A 14,448-nucleotide genomic window follows, 5' to 3' on the forward strand; every position below is an offset into this window, starting at 1 on the left:
GAAAATACGTGGTATTTGCTTTGCTTTTCTCACCACATGTGTGATATTTCCACAAGCTCCATACTTTCAAGGGTGCTGCAATAAATCAAGCAAATATTTTCTCAATCTGTCTTGCAAATACTCAATGCCTGTGTGCTCTTGGGTTTCACCTCATTTGGTGCAGTCGCATTTCAGATGCTTCCTAGAGACGATATCATGGACGCCTCCCATCCCCATCTAAAGTGCATTGCCCCTTCATGATCAAATTAACTCTCATGCAAATAGTAGACAGAATATGCAGGAGCTGTGGAAAAAAACTGCTCATAAAGTGAGAAAGTTAAAGAAGTTTAGAGTTTGCCAATGTTTTCACAAGTTAACAATGATATCCATTGTTAAAGGAAACCAAGACCCAAAGAGAAATGTGGATTGAGTGAAAGCAGCAACATTAGTAGTCTAACACATCAGTGAAAGTTTGAGGATAATCAGACGGTTGATGCAAAAGTTATGAATTACTAAAGTTTTGGTGTTGGAACCGCTTTAAAAATTCATAACTTTTGCATCTATTGTCTGATTTTCCTCAAACTTTCACTGATGTTTTCTAATAGTGTTGCTGCTTTCACTCAACCCACATTTCTCTTTTGGTTTTGGTTTCCTTTGAATACCACAAGGGGTCTCTCTCTCCTTACACCACCCTTAAAAAACAAACAAACAAACATTGAAAAGGATCTGTTTCTAGACATGATATAATTGATTTTTCTCAAAAAAAAGGAGTTTTTAAAAAAAAAATTTCTTTCCATCACCATTTAGGTGCCGTAGATTTCACAAAATACAATTTGGACTGTCAGAAAAGTAAAATTTATGAGAATAACAGGATCATTTGTAAGTTTTGCTGTATAGATACATTTAAATCTGACATCTGTTTAAAAGTGAATTCCTTACTGTATGTCAGGAAAGTGTTGATGTTTTCCATCCAGCGTAAGAAAGATTTATTCAAAATGCCATTTTGGGTGTGGTACCGTAGTAAAAAACAACAACAACACACACCCACCATTTAGGGTATGTGCTGCTCCTGGTGAAGAAATTTAGGGTTATGATTGACAGCCGTTAGAGATGAAAATAGGATGTGACATGATATGATATGAAGGGTCCATTTCTGAGGTGTTCGGATGAGGATGGGTAGCGCCTATATGTGAGAGATGACCCGTCCCTCGCCCCCTTGATAATCACATAGCAAAGTAGAAAGTAAACTGGCGTCATTTACCTCACAACTCTGTCATTGCATTTGACACCACAAATTATGAAAACCGTGTTGGAAATGTGTGTAGCACAGATATATTTTAAATGTTCAAATTACCTGTTAAAATTGCAAAGTTAAAGGGGAGATGGAACTTTGTAGATTATTTATAGTGATTGTTCATGCCCAGATGATGTGCACAGTCACCACACTCAATCACTGTAGCTTCAAATACTTGCTGTACAGTCATTGTAACAAATGTTATTGAGTGAAAGCCAAACACTCTGTACTTGAGTTATTTTTTTTCAAAATCTAATTTAGCTGGTTACTCATACTTGTTAGACTTCTGACTGTTTCAAAACCATCTCAAAATTGCTCAATTTGTTCCTCTGTAGGAGAGATGGAGATACTCCAGGTAATTGTTGTGTCTTGAAAGTAAATTTTCATATTAAGTGCAATGGTGAGAGATCTTACAAGAGATCACTCAACTGGGTAATTGACCCGTTGAAGAGGAGTCCCGAGTATACTCGGGGAGTATACTCGGGGAGTATACTTGGGCAGGTGTCTGGGAAATGTGTGTTGTAGCATTGCAAAATCAGTCCATCTTCAACGGGTTAAAGGCAAGTTGAGTAGAGCGATCTCTTCTTTTGCCTTGCGCAAAATCTTCTGTCCTGTCACAAAGAAAGACCTTCTTTTACTTTGTACATCACTCCAGATATTAAAGGGACTGTATGATGGGGAGACTCGGTATTGCGAAGTTTGGTGGTTGGATTCAATTTGGGAAACCATGTAACGCTTCAGAAAATGCTGCTCACAACAGGCTTTTTCACATGAAATGGACTGTTGTGCAGTAACAGACTTCTTCCAGGATTTGTACAGTTAAGGCTTCAGACCGTGCACATATTTGCAGATGGGCAGTTCTGTTAATTCCGCCAGACCTCATGTGTTGTTTGTGGTTTTCGAATGTACCACGGTGGGCAGCCAATTATGGTTAATTCAATCAAAGAATCTCAATGTCTGCCCAATGGTTCCCTTTATTGGAAGTGGCCCAAGCCAGTGACTGATGATAATTGCCAAGCTGTTAATTTGATGGTGAGCCAGTGTGGGAGTTTGTTAGTGTACATGGTCGGTGACATCATAGCGTGCAATACAATCCCAACTTGATGGAAGGTACACTGTATTTGCAGACTATAACCACAGGCTGTTAATGTACCTTTTAGCACAATGTCATGTGATGAGTAGTTGACCAATCATGTATGGTGAGAATCATTCAAGGTGTTGTTTAAAGGACAAGTTCACCTTCATAAACATAAGGATTGAAAGAATGTAGCAATATTAGTTGAACACATCATTGAAAGTTTGAGGAAAATCGGACAATCCGTTCAAAAGTTATGAATTTTTGAAGTTTTTGTGCAGTAACCGCTGGATGAGAAGACTAACTGCAGTATATGAATAACTTAGATGTCACATGCGTACAACAATATAAGGAAAACATAAAGAGAATTTCACAAAATTTCATCTTTTGAAAAAAGTACACATTTCCCCTACTCGTTACAGACAAATGTTATGGGTAATATTATTCCCCCTGCCTTTAGAAAGAGGCAAGTCAAGTGCTCTTTTATTATGCGAAAAAAAGTGAAAATATGTTGAATTGTCTTTACATTTTCTTTATACTGTTGTACGCATATGACTCACAAGCTGTAGTAGTCTCCTCATCCAGCGGTTCCAACACAAAAATTTTAAAAATTCCCATAACTTTTGCATCGATTGTCCAATTTTCCTCAAACTTTCACTGATGTGTTCTACTAATATTGTTGCATTCTCTCAATCCTTATGTTTATGAAGGTGAACTTGTCCTTTAAGGATTGACATAGATTTTGTAGATATTTGACCCATAATCAGACCTACTTTATTGACAAATAAAGGTGCAATCTCGATTAGCACTTTTACTATTGTACAGGCCCAGTTAAACTGATTGTATGTTGAACTTTTGATATGTTTATATGCCGTGCACCAATTATCATGTGTAATGTTTCCTCTTGTCTGTGAGTGAATATTGCAAGGGATCAAATGACCAAAACAAAACATTTGGTGATTTGGGAGGGAGGAATGTGGAAAGTATCATCGTTTTCTTTCATAACAAACGTCAGACATCGCTGTCAGAATGTGGGTTTTACCCTTCCACAGGTCTTGCCAAACTATTTTCATTTTATTTTCTTTCACTTTTTCAAACATTTTGTGAGAACCCAGTCCAAAATTTAGCTGTAATTTTATAGTTAGACACACCCACTCAAGTGAAACATTAGGGAATTTGTAGGTTCGTGATGATGAGCTGGCATAACTTCAAGTTAAATCTAAGTTTGTTCTACCTCTAGACTTTACCTGTTGAGGACGGACTGATTTTGATACAAAACGCATTTCCCATAGATACCTGCGCGATTATACTTGGGACTTGTCCTTAGCGGGTCGATGACAGTCAAAATCTCAAAGAGCTTCAAGTTAGGGACTATGTTACTCGCATTGTTTACTAGCTATTAACCCTTTCCATACTGAATTCTGATATCCACTTAGACTTAATACACAGGCCACCAGGTTCCTGTATGGAATGGGTTAACTTGAAGTCATCATCATGGACACTTCTAACCACAGAATCACTGTGTTATGTAAGCACCCCCCCCCCCCCCCCCGCCCCCTCCTCCCCTCCCAGTCATACAGAGGTACAAACATTTTGTAGCTGGCATGTTTGACTGCTGCTATCATCACACTTGTGGTTAAGTCAGTGCACCTGTGACCATATGCACCTAGAAAGCATTTAGAGGATAATGTTTAGTGGATAAATTTGAATCTTGTATATATACTGTGTTCAGTGGTGTCTTCTCTCAGACTGCAATAGATACAATCAGCTACCGCTTCTATTACTATCAATCGTTGGTAGCTGCATCTGCTTTTCACTTTGAAATTTCGCACCAATGCTCACTATTATGTCGATGGGGGTTGTAGCAAGAGATTTTATACACCTTTTCTGGATTTTATCACTCATTGGTGGTGCTTGGTGATGCTTATGAAAGTGATGAGTCTTCTCGTCCATGATGTTTAGGATGTGAAAGAGCTTTTGGTTTCACCTAAAGTCATCCGAATGCTGTTGAAGGTGCCTGCATACCGATAAGCATTAAATTGCTTTACAGTACCCACATATACTGGTCATTAGGATATGATAGGGACTCGAGCCCTGTTTTAACAGACATTACTTGGGCAATCAATGTCGTGACAACTTCCAGAGAATAAGATTCGTCACCTTGGACAGTAAAACAGCAGGAGATTACAAAAGCAAAAAGCAGAATGTTGCTGCTACCAACATCCGAGCAACATTTTTTGGGACCATTTCTACAGGCAGGGCAAAAAAAAAAAGTCTTACCCGGATGCTACCCGGATATTGTCATGGTAACTCTAGTTTGAAAGGCTCTGTTAAAAATAGGGCTTAAGATGAGTACCACGTATGCTATATATTTTGTGATAATTTTCATGATTTTCACAAGTGGAATGATATGACATTGAAAACATGCTAAAATGTTCCCTCTGCCAACACCATGCAATGTACGCTTTCTCCAAGGGGGGAAATTGCTAAGTTTTCTCTTGAAAAAGAGATTTATAACACTTATTTCTTAGCCCATCTCTGTGTTTCTCAATTACTACTTTAAACCTCATTAAATCTGCTTCTACAAGTCATGATTCGCAGAGTGTTGTATTTGTAAAGAATAGGGAATATGGTATATAGGGTACATACATGTACGTCATTTTAATTGTAAAGGAAGGTCATTAGACAGCTAGATGCCACAAAGCCAGTCTGGTATTTTTTGTCGCATTTGGGGAAATCCCCTCTGTCAGCCCAAATTCAGAGATACTGTGGTGTGTGTGTATAGTATCAATTTGACATGCCAGTGTGTCTTAGTCTTTCTTTGTGTGTGTGTGTGTGTGTGTGTGTGTGTGTGTGTGTGTGTGTGTGTGTGTGTGTGTATTACAGTATATGCCCATAAATACCCTTTGAACCCAAATCCCTTTCATTGCTTGGCAATCTTTCAAGGTTTTATGATTTGTTTGTTTGGCTTTTGGCTTTACTCCTCTGTCACCATTTAAAGACGCTGTTTACCATTGCTTGCAGATGAAACAAAAACCCAGCTTTTAATAGTGCTTCAAAATAGTTCTGAAATATGAGTTAGGGATAGAAACAACCAGTGTAAAAAAGTTAATCAGTATAAAAAAGTTAATCAGTATAATCAATGTTAGGTATTGTAAAACATACAAAATGTGAACAATAGCAACTGTTGTAATAAAATTGTTTTTAGACTTAAATGTGTACAGTAATGGTTTAGTAAGAAAAATGGTGATATATCCCTATACTTTAGGCTTTATTTATACCGTGAATATTTGTAGTTTTACAGAAGGTTGTGTTCAGCCGTCAATAAATCTCTTGGCTTTTTGTAGTGGGGACCCTAGCACATTTCAAACCTCAGGGGCCCGTTGCATAAAACTTACCATTGAATTTCAATGGTAACTACCGTCAAAATTAGGCATCACAGCCAATCAGCATCAAGGATTATGAAATTTACCGCTAATTTGAAGACTTACCGCTAGAAAGGAGCGGTAAGTCCAGCGGTAAGGGTTTTATGCAACAGGGCCCTGCAGAAGTCCTCCCCCCCCCATATCCAGTGTCAGTATGATCTCATTTCACTCTGTAGTGCATTGAGGTATCTCTTTAAAAATCTTGAAGTGACATTTTTGTGGGCAATCAATCATGGTGTTTTGCTTTCAAGGTAGACTTGTACCTCGTTTACATGTAGCCCCAGCTGGTGGATTTTCGAGCGTTTTGTTTACATTACCCCAGCTCGCGGATCAGACTCGCCTTGTGGGGTAAAATTCGACCGATACCCACAATGCTTCACGAGCCTGACCACGTACCTGTAAACAACAATTACGCGTGCTCAATTCAAGACCGGTGACTGCTGATCGATGTAGAATCATGTAGCTCATGTAGCTCTCTCAAATATGTGGCTATAATTTCATGGGCCAATACTGCCCTGACAGTGCCGTCCAGTTTATCTCGCACCTCTTCTCTCGACCAGCACTCGACCAAGATGTCCTCCTCCTCTGTCCCCCAACTCTTTCCTCTATTGTGCCTTTCCACTACCTTAGTCTTCTGCTTTGCCTTAGGCACTTCTACAACTAGTCCACAATCACAACAATTCCGAGAGATCAACAAATGCTATAAAACAATCACAAATTCGAGAAGAGAGCAGTTTGAGAAGAGAGCAACAATTGCATGCAAGAGGCGAGGCTGCACGTACGTACGTGTACTGTGCATGTGTGATGTATTTACAACAAATGTCGACCAGTGCAGTTCAGTATGTGTACGTATTCGAATTCGTGCATGGTACGCGTATGTAGCCACATGTACAATAGGTGACATTTCATCATGGATCTGTAATGTTACTAGTTTATGCCTACAACGTTTAGTCCATGGTTATAATGCTCATCGTGATAATCGCCACCGTACCCATCTGTGTACAGGCGAGATTTCGCACGCTCTTACCGGAAGTTCACCCACCAATTGCTGGGGCAGATTCGCCTTTCTGTTTACACGGACAAAAAATTGCCGGGTCTACCCCAGCTCGCGGGTCGAATCCTACAACTTTGCTTGGGCAAAAAAAGCTGGGACAGTCCCACCTCGCGGGGAAGGATAATTGTGTTTGTTAACACGTAGAGAAAAAGGCGAGTCTGCCCCAGCTCGCCGGTTCGACCCGGGAGCTGGGGCTACGTGTAAACGCGGTATTGGTCGACACCTTAAGGCACAAAAGAGAAATACTTTTAACTTTAATACTAGAGTGCAGTCACATTGCATTTTCATATTGAGAGTTTTGCAATGTCAGCTGCATTTCATCTCTTTTTGAAAATATTCTACCTAAATTATGAATTCTAAACTCTTCATTGGACAGTGTTTCTTAATGCACCACGAAGATCAAAGCGAGATTGCATACATGTATGTGATGATTCCATGTTTGCAATAAATTATGTTAGAACTGATTTGTTTCTGTAGTTACAAAACTTTGTGATTATTATCTGTATTTTTTTTTGTTTTACTCATGACAATGTTTTGTCAGGAAAGAAAGTTTGAAAAAATGTTGACATATGAGAGTGTGATAATTCTTGTGCAAATATCCTTTACACATCAATGTAAATATTATGCTTTCTTCAGGAAATGCGTGCAATACCAGGGTATTTAAAGTTACGTTAAATGTGCACAATTATGGGAAAAATTATATGTGCATCGATCACTACTCTGTTGGTGGTTCCTTGGGAAGCTCCAATCAGGTTTCCCATTTCACAAAGCTGAGCCATTAATTTACTAGCAAAAGCAATTATATATGCTTTAATACTACATATTGACAATTTAGAAGTGCGCAGAAGGAAAATGAATAAGAAAGGGGTTGGTGATGATCGACTGGCTTCAAAGAAGAGTCTGCGTGACTAATTGCTTTGACTTAAATGACTATTTTCTGTGACAACATGCAGTAACTGATAAGTCTGACATGTGTACTTGATAGCAAACCAGTATCTGATGAGCTTCATTTGAAAGTCCAGGTGGAATGGTTCCTTCAGTCCCACATGCATGTTTATCTGTGGTGATCGATGGTCTTGTCTCTCTGATTTACTACTGCACGTACAGACGCACAGTACCAAGCATCGGTCAAGAGTCTGGATGAAGCGAGGAGAGAGTGGGAAAAACAGATGGAAGAACTGTGTGTGGTAAGGACTAGCCACAATGTGAAAAGTCTGTTATCTCTATAAGGGGAATTCTGGACCAGATAAATATTAATATAGTCTGGTAATTAGAAAGAGGACAATTTTAAAAGCACACCAGTGAAAATCTGATCAAAAAGGAAGTTATTGTATGATTGTGAAGTTTCACTAATTTTTACAAAAAAACACTTAAAAACAGTCAATATGAATATTATGCAAATGTGTGGGTTGATGTTTGTCCACTTCACTACTTACATCTAATTTGTAGCAATACACAAATTTCATGACATTTCCGGTTTCTGTTGTTGTTTTTAGGTTCAAATGCAGTTATGCCCCTTCCTCAAATCCTGATATGTCTGATGACTGATCATCATATTATTTTGAAGTTATTCAGCCAGGAATAATGTTATGTTCTTCACTTTTATAGCAGGAAAAATGATTTTGTCTTTTTTCAAATGTATATATTACATCTTCTCTGACCGAGTGTAGTTTTGGTATTCAGTATGTCATCCTCAAGGGAAACTGATAGTTTAAAAAATATTGATATGCAGTGCAAACAGCATACGAAACTTGCAGTAAGTCTCATTGAATAAGCCATAAGCCAACCTCCCCCACCCCCTTCAAAAAACAAATAGTGAATAAATGAACAACTTCCTGAAGTCCACCTAATTATTTTGGACGGATTTCCTGTGTTCTGATAGAGAAAGCTCAATGTCACATAAACTTTTCAACTGAAACCTTGGACGCGGTATTCATCCTTAGACTTTACAGCGTTGTAACCTTCACACAATTCATTTTGTTTTGTTGACACTGCTTGTCTTCAAAAATGAAAATCAGTTTTTGATCCACCTTTATACTGACCAAAAATTGCGATATGACTTCCTTTACCAAATGAAATGAAGGAGAGTGACTTGCATCCTTCATAGCACATCATTACAGTGTTATAAACTTAATACTGTAAAAGTGGATATTTTCGCGCGATTAATTTTTCGCGCTTGGCCGGGTGAGAAGAGTTTCGCGTGTTTTTAATTCCGCGGAATCAAGACATCACGCACAGGAACATATGGCAAGCAAAAATATTCGCGTGCTTTTATTTTCGCGCTAGTTTCTGATCGCGCGAAATGTGCGAAAATTTCAACGCTGCGAAAATTTCCACTTTTACAGTAGCAGTTATTATTATAATGACTTTAATGGGAGCTGAGTGTAGTGGCAATGGAATAATATGTGACCTGCCACAACAAAAGGATCCTAAAGTCGCTGACGGCTGAGCCGAGAAAATTGAGTTTGAAGTCAGAACATCAAAATCGGTCAAAAACGATCAGATTTCTGTTTTGGGCATAATTTTGTAGTCTAATGTATCGTCTATCATTTGCCAAAATTTCGAAGCTATTCAATGATCAAAGGAAAGGCAAGAAATTAGAGTTTTTCTGGGCCATGATTTTCTGACTTTCGACGGAAGAGAAACGTGTCCAAAGATTTGGATTTAGTGCCGCAGATAGACTCCGCCCCTAGCAACAAGGGAGTGATCTTATTGGTCAGTGCGTAGCACCCTGGTTACTGATTGGTCGTGCGTAGACTGCTGGCACTAAGCTTGAATGAACATTGTGGAGGTTGCTATGAGCAGACCTTCTATTGTCAAGCGAGGTGGAAACTGTCTTACCTCCCCTTGGCCATGATTGCGTCGGAAAGAAAACTTTGAAGGCGGTTTTCTCGAAAGACTGATTTCCTAGACCACACGACATGGTCACATAAAATCCCCAATATCTCCTTTTACTTTTATGAGTCATGTTATATACAAAATTAAAACAGAAGAGTAAGAGAATAATTTCTTGTCATTTTTAGAAAATCGTCCTCCCTACTTTCGGATCCTTGTGTTGTAGCGGGTCACATATATCAAAGATGGGTATGATGCTTACAGGCAGTTTTTAGTGTGTACAAACCAGTGAGAGAGTTTTATGTTGATTTCATTTCAGATTCAGTCAGTTTTACTTGTGTGGTTGTGACCAATGTCACAATATCGTTGCATTATGTCAAACTATGATATTTGATATTACTGGTTATGACAAAAATTAGAATGAAAATTGTAATGATCCCTTTGTCATGAATGACTGTAGGCTTACTCTATCTAGTCAGGTCAGCTTCAACATGATTGTGTCATTTTGTTACAAGCATGTGTGCATGATACGTACATAATATGTACAAATATGCAGCTACATACATGCATACATACATCTATTCACACATATATACATACATCTCAATGTATATCTGTGATTGTTTTTCTTTTTGTGTTCTTTGTTGTCATGGAAAAGGTTTTACAACAGATGGAAGAAGAGAGGATAAAATTCCTTCGGAACTCCATGTGGGTGTCAGTCAACCTTGTTTCATTACATTGTGTCCAAGACGATGAGGTAAGATGAAACTATACACCAGTGATATGTTTCTACAAAGCAAGGTTTTGTGAAACAGATGTGTGTTTTGTCAAATGACTGCGACAGATTTTCATCCTCAGTGTTTAACCCTAATCAGGCGGGGGGGGGGGGGGGGGGGGGAATCCGCCCCCCCTCGACGTTTCGCGCAATATCTTCGCGGCGCGATAAGCTCCCGCCGCAATGTTTCATGACTTTTTTCTTTCAAGTATCGCGCAACTTTTGAGACCAAAATTGTTGCGCCCGCGCGTACCGTTTTGATGCGACGCCCGTTCGAAAAAAATTTGTCAACCCCAAAATTGCTCCAAAACGTGATTTTGTGTACAAATCCAATGCAAATTGTGTTTTTTCAATTAATTCACATAAAAATTCATATCTTGACTTAGAATGGACGAAATTAATTTATTTTAGCATAATAAAGCTTCGAAAAATGTCTGTGACAAATTTTGGCCAAAAAACAAACAAAAACAAAAGGTCGAAAAACATAAAAATACATAAGAAATTAAAAAAACAATCAAATACGTAAGAAATTAATTTCGATATAGATTTTTTTTTTATCCTATGTCTCAGGAGAATGATACAAGAAACATTTTTAAAAAGAAATTAGCTTAATTAGAGCATTAATAAGTGATTTAGAGCCCAAAACTGATTTTTTGCATAAATTGCAATAATCAATTAATATAAGATATAAGAAAAATTTTTCGGAGAAAGCAACCATACATTTTGATAGTATACATCGCGGGGCGTCGCGTGTGCCGATTTTCGGCGCGATCATGCGTTCCATAGGCGAGATCTGAAGGGGGGGCGGAATCCGCCCCCCCAGATATAGCATAGCCAAAAAAGCCCAGCCTGATTAGGGTTAATGCCAATTATTTCGTACAACTATACCAGTAAATATGTTACTGTATAAGCTATTTTTGTTTTCGCATACGGATATTTTTGCGAATGGGGAGATCAGAGACATTTTTGTGAAATGTTGTTTTCTAGAAATGACACCGACGCTATCATAAATGCGCTATTACCACAGCCCATGGTGACATTTTCGTGTGCTGTTAAATTTGCAATCCACCTTTGATTCGCAAAATTTGCAAAAATAACAGCTTATACAGTATGTTCATTATGAGAACATCTGTTTTAATTGGAGTAATTTGCCCAACTGTTTTAATTGGCTTTTGGTTCTTTCCACTTTTCCAAATTCATGAAATTCTTCTGTTGAGATGTTTTTATTGCAACTGATTGACAAATCATTGACCTTATTTACACCAATGTAGGGCAATTTGTCAATCAGTTGCAATATATTTCTACTTTCTTTCTAATACTTAGCAAAACCTAGCCACATCGTGAGAAAGTCCTACAGGCCCATTAATGAGTAACACTGTAACAGTCCCACTGCAAGGTCGCTGTGTTACAAAGAATACAAGGATCACCCCATACCCAGAGCCTCATCAGTGACAGTTTTGTGACATCTCTGCCAGTGAAATAACACACACTTAATGGAGTATAATGCCAATGGGTGGATGGCTGAAGACGAGACCCTTATTGTCTCCCTCATATAATTCCATCTCATTATTCAGCATTGCGAAGACACGCGGAAGTCTCTTGAGAAGTGTTCGGAAGAGAACGACATCAAACTCTTTGTGGCCCAGAAGAAGACAGGAAACAGAAGACCAGGTGGGTGAGATAGTATGCAAATGACGCACAGGTCTGAGTGAGTCAGTCGGAATTGTGTGCATCGAAAGGTAACTATGGAATGCTTAACCCACGAGGCGAAGCCGAGTGGGTTTAGGCTAAATTCCATAGTTTCCACATGCACACTATATTCCGACTGACGCACGAAAAGACATGTGCGTCATTTGATTTATAGAATGGGTAATTTTCTTACCAAAAACACATTTTTCTATCGTACTACCAAATGACAAAATTACTGGATGCATTTCCTTTTGGCTTGCCGTAAACGAGCGTGCATCAGTTTTTATTGGACGCACGGCCATGCAGCGTCTCATACTGAGTGCGCGAACGCTTTCTGAGTGCGCGAACCTTTGTTACAAGTACGCGTACTCTTGCTACAAGTGCGTGATAACATGCTTACCACTGTGACTCAGCGTGCGGCCAGTAAAAATCAATACATATCTCTCGACCAATCAGATCGCAGGATTCTCGCTACCTATTCTATAATATACAAATAATACGCATCATTGAGGGCATTAGTAAAAATTACCCACCTAAGGTACCTTTGCAATAGTCTAACATGCCTTTGGTGAAAGCCGATGGTGTTTGGACTGTTTTGAAAGTACCAAGTGCGAGTAATTATTTTATTGTTTAAGCAAAGTGATACCTGCTTGTATGTAGTTTTTATATATGCTATGCTCTGTTGTATATTATAGGGCCTATATTTTATTTGTATCATAAAATGCCTGAACAAAATGATATGTTATATGTTATGTAATATATAATATTGAAAAAATAAAATGATGAAGCAATTTTTCTCATTGAAAGAATTACAAATGTAGGTATTTTGAATTCCTTGGCAGCCTTTTTCGTAAGTAAATAAATCGATGAAATCTTGCTCGCTCACCATGGCAATGTGAAAGTGCTAATGACCAGTCATTTAACTTTACTAATGACCGGTCCAAAGCAGAATTATGTATTAGGCAAAATAAATGCCCAGTCATTTATACACTCTTGATCAGTCATTTGATTGGGATCTGCTCCATCTTGTTATAAAGACTTCTCATCAATTATGGTAAGTAGAGTATACCGGGACTAGGAAGTGGTTATGTCACAGTCTTTTAATTATAGCTTGGGTTGGAACGAGATACAAGCATGAACACTTGGGCCAGGTGAAGGTGTTTAGAACCAGTTTCCATGGCAATGATGAATCGCTCTGACATCACACTTTGGTAATCTATTATTAAGAGGCATTTTGATACTGGAGCAACCCAATGGATCCTGTACACAGTCCTTACAATGTCAGAATCTGTTAGGAAATGATGTTATCACTGTCAAAGTGTTTGAACCAAAGAAAGTTATCTCCAGAGCAAATACTGGATGATGCAGTCATGCTTTCGGTGTTGACTGATTTAAATCAGTGGTTAAAGTTGTGAAGATTGCTGCTAGAATAAAAAACAAAACAAAAAACAAACAAACAAACACATATATGGCTGCTTGAATTGTTGTACAACAACTGCTCTCCAGTCTTTGCTGCTGTAAGGTTTCACTTGGAAAAAAACAAAGCACAAACACAGAGAACAGTGGCTACTCTTTTCAAAAGAGCAGTACTGTATTTTTATTCTTACAAGGTATTTTTAAGTTTTTGTGTCACAAGCACATGGATGCACGCACAAACACACGCTTAAATCTGAACAGCTGGAGCTTCATTAATGGTTCTCTTTGTGAAGGGATAATATAGAAATAAACAGAAAACTGTTGATCTTTTTGGCAGGGAAATGTCATCCTTTTTTGTTTCCTTTTCTTTTTATAAATGAACAAGTGTATTACTGCAAAGCATGTGACCATGTAGAGCCGATAATGTATCCTAAGTGACTGCTTTTTCTAAAGCTGGAGTCACAGAAACTATTTTCGCTATGTGTAAGAAAGGCTCATCGCAAAAAGCGTGATGTTCCTGTAGAGGTCAATTACGGGGCAATATGTTATGAATATATACATACCTATTTTTGTTTTTGTTGTTGTTTCTGACATTTTGAACCTCAGCCAGTGGAATCTGTCTGAAGCAGGAGGTGGATGTAATCATTTGCACAAAATAAAAATCATCTATTTTTGGTCTGTGTGCTGCAATTTTGAGGGGATGTATTCTTTTCCCTTTAGGGAGGTGCAGAAGCCTTCCTCTGCTTTGATGTGATGAAGCTGATGACGTTTTGAATCACACCTAAATTCATTGATGAATGATTAGCAGATGCTTTCAGCAGCTGCCATGCTATTGATAGCCAGTGCTTGTACATGCGTAAGGAATAACTCAAATTTCGAGGAGAATATCGTAGAACAGGCCAGCGC

At 38.5% G+C, this 14,448-nt stretch overlaps 1 protein-coding gene across 1 annotated transcript in view; it reads left to right on the plus strand.

Moving 5' to 3' along the window:
* The window catches only part of LOC139734913 (proline-serine-threonine phosphatase-interacting protein 1-like), a 91,516-nt gene that overhangs the window by 53,614 nt on the left and 23,454 nt on the right, over positions 1–14,448 (plus strand). The window contains exons 8-10 of the mRNA XM_071645693.1: positions 7,935–8,014; positions 10,321–10,419; positions 12,012–12,108. Coding sequence (XP_071501794.1) covers positions 7,935–8,014; positions 10,321–10,419; positions 12,012–12,108 — 276 coding nt within the window. The remainder of the gene's footprint in view (positions 1–7,934; positions 8,015–10,320; positions 10,420–12,011; positions 12,109–14,448) is intronic.

The sequence above is a fragment of the Diadema antillarum genome, unplaced genomic scaffold (assembly GCF_040938485.1).
Source record: "Diadema antillarum isolate AM-2024a unplaced genomic scaffold, OU_Dant_1.0 seq00000550_RagTag, whole genome shotgun sequence".
Classification (NCBI taxonomy): domain Eukaryota; kingdom Metazoa; phylum Echinodermata; class Echinoidea; order Diadematoida; family Diadematidae; genus Diadema; species Diadema antillarum.